Below are 9296 nucleotides of genomic sequence, written 5' to 3'. Positions count from 1 at the left end.
GTTGCCTGTACGCTCGTGTACATACCCCCATTTACTACTCTTTGCACTTGATGTGACCCTTTATTTGCATTTCAGTTCACTTTTGCTTATCTTGCTCAGTCGGCCTATGATGCCTACTGGGTACCTGTTGTTTTGGTACTCATGCTATGCTCTGCATCTATTTTGTAATGCAGGTCCGAGCACTAGTAGCCAGCGTTGATCGAGCTTGGAGTAGACTTATCCGGAGACGGGGGTGAGCACACGGCGTTCTGTACTATTTCAGTCTCCATCTGTATATATAGACTCGTCTTTTTCCTTTCGAGACAGTCCAGTCTCTGTTGTCCAGTTTTGGGACTTGTACTCATTTTGTAGTAGCTCTGTACTAGTGACTTCCAGGTTCTGGGATAGATCTTTATTTGTATATATGTTTTTGGTTTGCTTCCGCCTGTTTATATTGTTATTTGCCTACTCTTGTTTAATTTCTACCCTTAGACCCATTACTTGTTGTTCCGGGTTACGGGTTGGCTTACCTGCTGGTGGGTTATAGTAGGTGTCATCACGACTTGATAAATCGGGTCGTGACAAGTAGAATGGGATGAAGAAAAATATTGCAAAATTTGTGGCTTAGTGTCTTAATTGACAATAAGTGAAAGTTGAGCATAAAAAACTAGGAGGTTTTTCTCAAGACATTAGAATCCCTACTTGGATGTGGGAAGATTTGAATATTGACTTTATTACGGTCTACCTCATAGCCGTCGACTGTTTAATTTGATTTGGGTGATTGTGGATTGAATGATAAAGTTTTCTCATTTCCTTACTGTGAAGACCTCATTTTCAGCGGAAGACTATGCTAGGATTTATATTCGCGAAATGGTGAAGTTGCATGGAGTGCCCTAATCTATAATCTCTGACAGGGGTACTCAATTTACATCTCAATTTTTGAGGTCAGTTTAGGTAGGTCTTGGTACTCAAGTAAAACTTAGTATGACTTTTGATCCTCAGGTCGATCGTCAAGACGAGCATACTATTCAGACTTTGCAAGATATGTTCATGCTTGTATGATTGACTTTATGGGTAATTGGGATGATCATTTTCCCTTGATTGAGTTTTCTTATAGTAATAGTTATCACTCAATTATCCAAATCGCTCCATTTGAACCTCTCTATGGTAGGGGTGGAGGTCACATATTGGTTGGTTTGAAATTGGTGAGGTCTCTTTGATAGGGCCTGAGTTGGTGCTTAAGTTGGTGAGGTCTCTTTGATAGGGCCTGAGTTGGTGCTTAATTAAGGCTATGGAGAAGGTTTGACTTATTAGAGAAAGATTGAAAATGGCTCAAAGTCGACAAAAGTCTTATGCTGATGTTAGATGGAGAGAGATTGAATTTGACGTTACTGATTGGGTTTACTTGAAAATCTCACCTATGAAGGGTGTCATGAAATTTGGAAAGAAGGATAGAGAAGCTTAGTCCTTGTTATGTAGGCCCATATCAGATTTTGAGGTGTTTTGGTACGGTAGCCTATGAATTAGATTTGCCTTCTTATTTGGCAATGCTGCATCCTGTGTTCCATGTCTCATTGTTGAAAAGTGTGTTGGCAATAGTAATTCTATTGTGCCATTGGAGTGTGTAGGAGTTAAGGGAAGTCTTTCGTATAAAGAGGTTCTGAGAAACAAAGAAGTTACTTCTATGAATGTTCTTTGGAGGAATCAATTAGTTAAGGGTACTACTTCGGAGGTCGAAGCTGAAATGATGTCCAAGTATTCTCATGTCTTTTCCTCCGTTCACATTTTACCTTAAGGTAATAATTTCCTAATTTTTACTCGTTCGGACTCATGCATTTTAGGTATTTTCATGTTTTCATATGCATGTATGTTCATGAAAACTTGATTTTAATTTTATGTTTCAATTATGCCTTGTTTCTATGAATTTTAATGAGATTTGCATTCATGTTGGGTGGCTAGATTCAATTACTTATTTTGTAGTCTATTCATGCTAGATTGAGCCCTATTCGAGGACAAATGCTCCCAATGGGACACATTTTAACAACTCGAAAACAGGTAAAGATGAATTGGAAAGGAAAATCTGCATTTTTGGCACTAGTGCAGGTTTGATGGAAGCCACCTATGAACTGTACAAGGTCCTACGATCTGTAAGGGAGGCATTTGAGGAAATGATTGAGAAATTTTGAGAATGGCAAGCCTCTGATAAGTTCCTATAGACCAGTAGGATGGTCCGTAGAAGATTTGAGAGGTCCTAGAAAGAGGACTCATAAGGTGACTTCAGACTTAGGGATTTTGTGTTAAGATGGCCAAGGCCTATAGGCCGTAGAAGCCTAGAAGACCTGTAGGAAGGGCCTCATGGAACTTGACCACATTGTTGGTCCCTAGTAACAAGGTCTACATATGACCAGGATGGTCCATATAAATTCTTATGGACCGTAGGTCGAGTCGTAGGTCTGTTCGGCAGTTTTTAATTGAGGGTTAATTATGTCTTTTTCTATTCTTTTAACTCCTAAAATATATCGTTTTGACCCTATAAATACGTCTTATAACTAATTTTACCCTTCAAATTCCCTCTCGTTAACTCAAATCCCTCAAATTAACTTCCCCAAAAGGATTTCTAGGATACTTCAAGCTTAAGGAATCTTCCTCAATTGCTATGGCTTTGATAATCCAAGGTATGTGGGAACTTCATCAATAGATCCCTTTCTAATCATTGAGTCCTAGAGGTTTCTCAATTCTCCTTTATGATTTCACTGAAATTTCTAGGATTTGTATATGATTATTCATGGGTTTAATTAATTGTGATTCAATTGATTATATTTGACCTTACTATGCATGATTTGATTCAAATCTCATGTATTCAATATCTTCCATATGAACTCATGCTATATGCCTATTTTGATCATGAATTGAGGTTTGAAATTATGCATGCATAAAGGAATTGTGGTGACTATGTAACTATGTAACTTTTGAATAAAGTATCTCATATTTTTTTGAAATTGGGTTTACTTCCTTTGAAAGTATTCTCATTATGAAATATTTACACGATTTAGCCACTTCCGATTGAAGTGCAATTTTACTATGAAAAGATTGTCATGATTTAGATGCTTTCAATTTTGTTTCTTTTCAACACATATTATGTTATGAAATCATGGTATTCTAAAAGTGTTTTTCTACTGATTTTTGAGCCTTATAATTGAGTTGGTGTTTCTAGATTCTCACCAATCCAAGACTAAGCAAATATGGATATGATATTATGAATTTTTGATTCCGTTGGGAGTTTACTTAGCACCGAATGGATTTGGGTGATTCCAAAAGTCCTTGAACTCGTGCCCTCGTAGGATGTCCTAACTGGACGAAACTAGCTAGTTGATCCACCTAAGCCTTAGAACATGGTCCTTACTTTTGACAGTAGGACAATCTCTTTTCAGTGTGGGAGTAAGACACTGACTTCCATGTTATAGCTCACGTGGTCTATGTAGGTTAACCGGTAAACATCCCACAAATAACATGTTTTCTACTTATCATTTGTTTTATACATATGTCAAGATTCTTGTATTTCATTGGCCTTCTTATGTCTTTTGACTTTAGCTTATCATGATTCGAAATGGTTTACTTGGTCATGTCTTATCATGTTTTTAAAATATCACGTTTATGTTTATGCATGATCCTCATACCAATAGATTCAAATTATTGACGCATATATCTCTTGTGTCTATATTGTTTCATAATATAGGGTCTAACGCTCCTCCATCCGGTCTTCTCTAGATTGGATCTATCAGCTTTGCCTAGCTTGTGGTGAGCCTAATGATTTGAGGGTGTGATCACTTGTTATGAGCTCTTGTCTATTTTCACGTAAGTTCTGTTTTCAGATTTTGTTCGGTGTTTAAGGGTTCATCCTAACCACATTATGGACAATAGAGGCTTATGTCAGACTTAGCATGTATTCAACATTATTTCGAGCTTTGAGCTTTGTATTAAGATTCTCTTATGTTGAGACTTTACCTTGAGACTTATTCTAGCTGCATGATTCATTTAATATTGCCTCATTGCTTTCTTAGTGTCATGTTTATGTCAAGTGGCTAGTTTAGGGTCTTTCGACATCCTATTAGCTATGTCACGTCAGGGGGGGGGGGGTGTTTATTTTGTTTGTGACAATTAACCCCTAAGTTAGTAGCATTAATAGATGGACATCCATTTATAAATTCATCAAATAAAAATTAATTAAAATTCTCTACACAATTCTTCCTAACAATTCTCTTGTGTTCTCTCTTCTATTCATTAACGATTCCTAGAGTTTTAGGTTGACTTACCATAGAAAGATCGTGAACAAGTGGTGCAAGAGAGTGAAAAAGTTAGCAAGTGTCGTACGTGTACTTAATAAAAGACTAAGGAAAAGGCTAATGAAGTGACAGTAAGCTAAGATATATGAGCCGTCACTAATGGGCATTGTGTTTTTAAAGTTATGGTTTACGGAAATTATTTATTGCTACTTCAGATCTCAAACATATTTCTTAAGAATATTAAACACACATGAAATAAAATTAGAATTAAAAATATTAGGCCCATAATTATATAAATTTCATAGTGTTAATTAAGAGATAAGTATATCATAATCCTAATCTTTCCCAAATTAGAAAAATCCCTTTAAATTATAGGATCTCAGATACATTAGGAAACATGCAGATACATAGCTCACCGATTGCGAATTATACATTATTTAATGAGAGAGATGTATCCGAGAGGGGATAGGTTGTATCTGAGAGGGGATGATTGTATCTTAGAGGAGATAGAGATGTATTTGAGAAGGAAGGGATGTATCCGAGAAGTGATGTATCTAAGAAGAGATTTTTGTAATTTTTTTAAATGATTGGAAATTTTAGAAATATAATAAACTAAGATGTGTATATATGTAATTTTTTTAATTTTATACAAGTCATATTAACATGGGAAAATTACGCGTATAAGCAAACATATACTAGTTAATTAGTTAACATAGCTACAATTTGCCTTAATTACAATTCACAACCTACTTTTAGCTATAATTACACGGCTCAACTTTTTAGTTTTGTATAAATCGTACGTTTGTATAATTCAGAATTTGTATAATATAATTTGTATAACTTTTGTATAATATAATTTGTATAACTGTTTACATTTTTGATGTTTGTAATTGTATAAATTCGTTACTTCGAGTTTATACAAAAATAACTGAATTATACAAATGTACCCTCGAATTATACAAACCTGGGAATTATACAAATTTGTGAATTATACGAACGAAGCAATTTAAACTATAGCTACAACCCGTAAATATGCAAACTATAACTATGAAACATAATTAAGTTTATTATGGTGGCTATTTGCGAAAGTTCCCCTAAATTTGTCGAAATGGTAGGCTTGCCCATCTTGGCCCATCAAATTTGATAGTTTGTCCTGGCTGGGCCTAATCTAACTGACATCTCTAAATAACGAAGTTACTTATTGAATATATATATCTTTTTTTAATATATACATACATATATAATGTAAAGTATGTTTTTGATTTAAATTAGATAAAACAAGGTAAATTTTTTATTTTAACTTCAGCCGTATCTGTTTAAGCGATTTTGTGAAAAAGAGATTTAGAAAATGACAAATGTATCAATTTAATATTTAATCCCCATGATTATAAATTTGAGATTATTCCAGCACATGAGTTTTGGGACATAAATAATTCAACCAAATGTGATATAGATATTATAAATTTAATTCTGAATTTTCAATTGGATTGTATTTTTTTATTTCTCAAATCAAACAATCCTCGAGTTAATTAAGGACACTAAGAAGTCATAAATTTTAAATAAAATACTTTCTTCTCTTCTTTGCGAAAAGTAAAATCAAAACGCGTCTTTAATTTCAAATTTTATAAATTCTAATTAAAGTAAAAAATATTGAAAAATTTACGATGAAATATTTACGAATATATTAATTTTTAATAATAGTTTTCTGGAGTTAGTGGATGGGTTTGGGGTGGGGTTGGGGGATTTGGAAGCTTTATCTTTTTTGGAGTTATTGAACTAATACTAGATCTTTTTTGTCTCATCTATCAACTCTTCAAAAATCATTTTATTAGTAATATGAAATATAAACTAGCTACCTATGACTAGGCCTGAAGTGATTTATTTTGGACTTATTAGACGTGATTAGACAAGAAATAACTAAATTTAATTACGCAATTTCACAGTTCTTTCTTTAAGTTTTTTCCTTTGTCTTTTTCGAAAATGTTGCTCTAAAAATATGTCAAGCTGGAAATGAGTAAATTCCTAGGTGATTCTTTTTTTTCCAACTTGACGAATTTATTGTTAATTTATTTTTCATTTTCATGAATCCTAGTGATATATACAGATGTATCTTGAGTACATATTTAAGTAAAAGAAGTACTGTATTTATATTAATAGCTTTAATTTTTTTACATGAGATGATTATGTACGTTATTACAGTGCAGGCATAAATAAGAATTTGTATTTCGAATTTCATTGTCATGTTTTAATAGTATTACAAAAAAATCATGTATTTAACTCATAAAAAAAATGTATATGAGGAACATATTAAAAATACAATTGACTAAATAAATATATATTTTTTCAAAATTTAAGTTTTTCACTGAGAGGGTCACACACTTTCACAGTGTAGCCTTTAAAATTAAACAAGTAAATTGAGTAGAAACTACAAATAATTTTCATGGCATATATGAATTACACCAAAGATCACATTACTCAAAATTATGAACACTAGAAAAACGTCATATATTATTTTATCAAATTGGGGTAGGGGTAGGGAAAGGGTAAAGGATGGTGAGCAGATTACAACATGGAAATCAAACCCTCTCGCCGATAAAATAAAAGTTTATATAGTCAAATCAACTCAGCTACGTACTAAAATACTATAACATAATTAAAATCTAATCATAGAGAACACCTTCTCAAGATGTTTAGCCTTGAGACCAAGATACTCTTTCACTTTCACATTTCTATATTTTAGTACAACACCATCATCATCCTTAGAAGAAACTAATGGAGAAATCATAGAGTCAACTTGAGGTCCAAAAAAATAAGCCAAAGAAACCCTATGCTTAGTTTGATCCACAAGAACTCGATGATAAACCGATGGGAATTCACCATTAGAGAGTATATGAAGAAGATCACCTACGTTAACGATGAGCGCATCGTTGGAAACTGGAGCAATTGAAGTCCATCCTTGGTCTTTTTTCAAGATTTGAAGACCCTTTGTATTATTTGTTTGATGGAGTATTGTTAGGAATAATGAATCTGTGTGAGGAGCTAACCCTAGTGCATGGTTAGGGTTAGGACAACATGGATATGAATTTAATTGTAGGGCTCCTGCAAATTCAAATGAATTAATTGAATGTTGATCTTGAGATGGTTGTAAATAGTTGAGGATGAACAGGCAGAGTTGAAAGGATAGAACTTTCATCTTCTTTTGATAATTTTCCATCACATCACTGCAAGAACCAAAACAAATAATCAAAATAAAGAACCCTTATATTGCTCCCTGCGTCTCAAATTATTTATCGTGATTTCTGAAAGTAAAATTGTCTCAATATAATTAAATTTATGTTTATCATGAGAGAAATATAATTATTGCGTAGAATTATCTACTAAATAACTTTATTATATAAATATTTATTGTATCATTAATGCATATAAGTACATCCACATAAAATCAATCCATGTACTTACCAAAATTTATGATAGTCATGTGGCCAAAGTTTCTTAGCATGATCAAGTGGTGAATCCATAACTGTGAACCCTTCATGCCACATGAACTTCGAGAAAAACGGCGTAATTCGAGCTGTGCCATAGCCGGTGGCGCCACTAGTTGATCTCACGACCTTCACCTTTTGTTCAGCAGGCAAAGCAAAAAATCGTCTTGCCTGATATTCAACTTCATCAAAAAGTTCTAAAGAAACTCCATGATTAACAACTTGAAATATTCCCCATGTTTTGCATGCATGGCCCATAAGTTCCACAACATTAGGGGCTAAAAGATCAATTATTGGGACGTTGGGGTTTTTGTCATTATGACTAGTTAGGACATTATTGATTTTAGGCCATAAATGAGAGTTTGGGACTTCTTGGATTGATTGAAAATCTATAGGAAGAATGTGTTGAAGGCTTAGAGGGTTTTCTTTGTAAGCTTCTTCAAGAGTAGAAGTAGCCATTATTTTGGACTTTTGACGAAAAAAACAAATATTGTATATTGATAAGTATATAGATTTTTTTCTTGGAATATATATAGGGTCGGAAAAAGATCTTTTTACACATTGATTGGCTGCTCTTTTTTGGAACATGTGTTGTCTATAGGTAGGTTCCAATTTCGGCTTATTAAGCTAGTATTTAATCATAGATTTTGAATCAAACATTTAAATGTTTTCTTTAAATATCTAGTTGACTTTCATTTTGGATCATACATTTAAATTTAAATATTTTTATTTAAATATATGTTTGCTTAGATTTTGAATCAATACATTTAAACTTTTTCTTTTACATATATGTTTAACTTATATTTTGGATCAGTCTTAAAAATTATCCTTAACTTTATCTAGTAGATCATGAAATTTGTTCATCAAATATTTTCAAGTCCCTCAAAAGAGTCAGGTTTTGGGTTTGTAAGACATTCATTTACAATTTTTTTTAAAAAAATATATTGCATGTTCAAACACAACTTTTCAAAATTTATGTCAGAACTTAAAATTTTCAAGTTTCAAATATTGACTACAAAATTTATGATTAAATCGGAGCAAATGATAGGGTCAAGGGCGGAGTGAGGATGTCGAAAAACTACTATATATAATGTATATATAGTAAATATTAAATTTCATTAATTTCTTTGCATGTTTATCTTTTTATATTTTAAAATCATTCCTGATAAAAGTTCTTACCCACTACTAAATGGGATACATTTAATCTTTCACTTCTGGAAAAAATAAAAATAGCTAGTCATTGTCCTTTTGATGATCTAAGCTTATAATATAACGTAAACATGATCGATAATGTAGAAATAGACAAGTGTTACACTCCTTGATATGTTTAAAGAGGACAAAGGTTAAAAAATGAAACAAGACTGCTAAGGAGTCAAAATGATTCACCTGAATTTTCTTCGATAATAGTTATATATATATATATAAATGAAAAATAGTTTAATTTAATCTGTGTGAGCTTATTCATATCGTCGGTCACAAATTCGACAAAAAAAAGAAGTGTTTGTCTAGAATCAATCAAAAACAACCTTTTTACCCCATAAATCTTACTTAT

General features: G+C 32.6%; 1 protein-coding gene across 1 annotated transcript; it reads right to left on the bottom strand.

Annotated features, from left to right (window-relative positions):
• Positions 1 to 6809: 6809 nt before the first annotated feature.
• LOC125843349 (gibberellin 3-beta-dioxygenase 1-like) lies at positions 6810 to 8240 on the bottom strand. Its single transcript, XM_049522593.1, has 2 exons — positions 7722 to 8240; positions 6810 to 7483 (listed from the first exon to the last, which is right to left on the bottom strand). The coding sequence occupies exons 1-2, from the start codon at positions 8201 to 8203 to the stop codon at positions 6916 to 6918; spliced, it is 1050 nt and encodes a 349-aa protein (XP_049378550.1). The 5' UTR covers positions 8204 to 8240; the 3' UTR covers positions 6810 to 6915.
• Positions 8241 to 9296: the final 1056 nt, after the last annotated feature.

The sequence above is a fragment of the Solanum stenotomum genome, chromosome 1 (assembly GCF_019186545.1).
Source record: "Solanum stenotomum isolate F172 chromosome 1, ASM1918654v1, whole genome shotgun sequence".
Lineage (NCBI taxonomy): Eukaryota > Viridiplantae > Streptophyta > Magnoliopsida > Solanales > Solanaceae > Solanum > Solanum stenotomum.
Note: the sequence above shows the minus strand (reverse complement) of the source record. Positions and strands in the feature narration are given on the sequence as shown.

Excerpts from the sequence above, each read along its gene's own strand:
- LOC125843349 (XM_049522593.1), bottom strand. The coding sequence starts at position 8,203 with ATGGCTACTTCTACTCTTGAAGAAGCTTACAAAGAAAACCCTCTAAGC. Across the intron at positions 7,484-7,721 it reads CATGACTATCATAAATTTTG|TGATGTGATGGAAAATTATC; the intron begins GTAAGTACATGG and ends TGGTTCTTGCAG.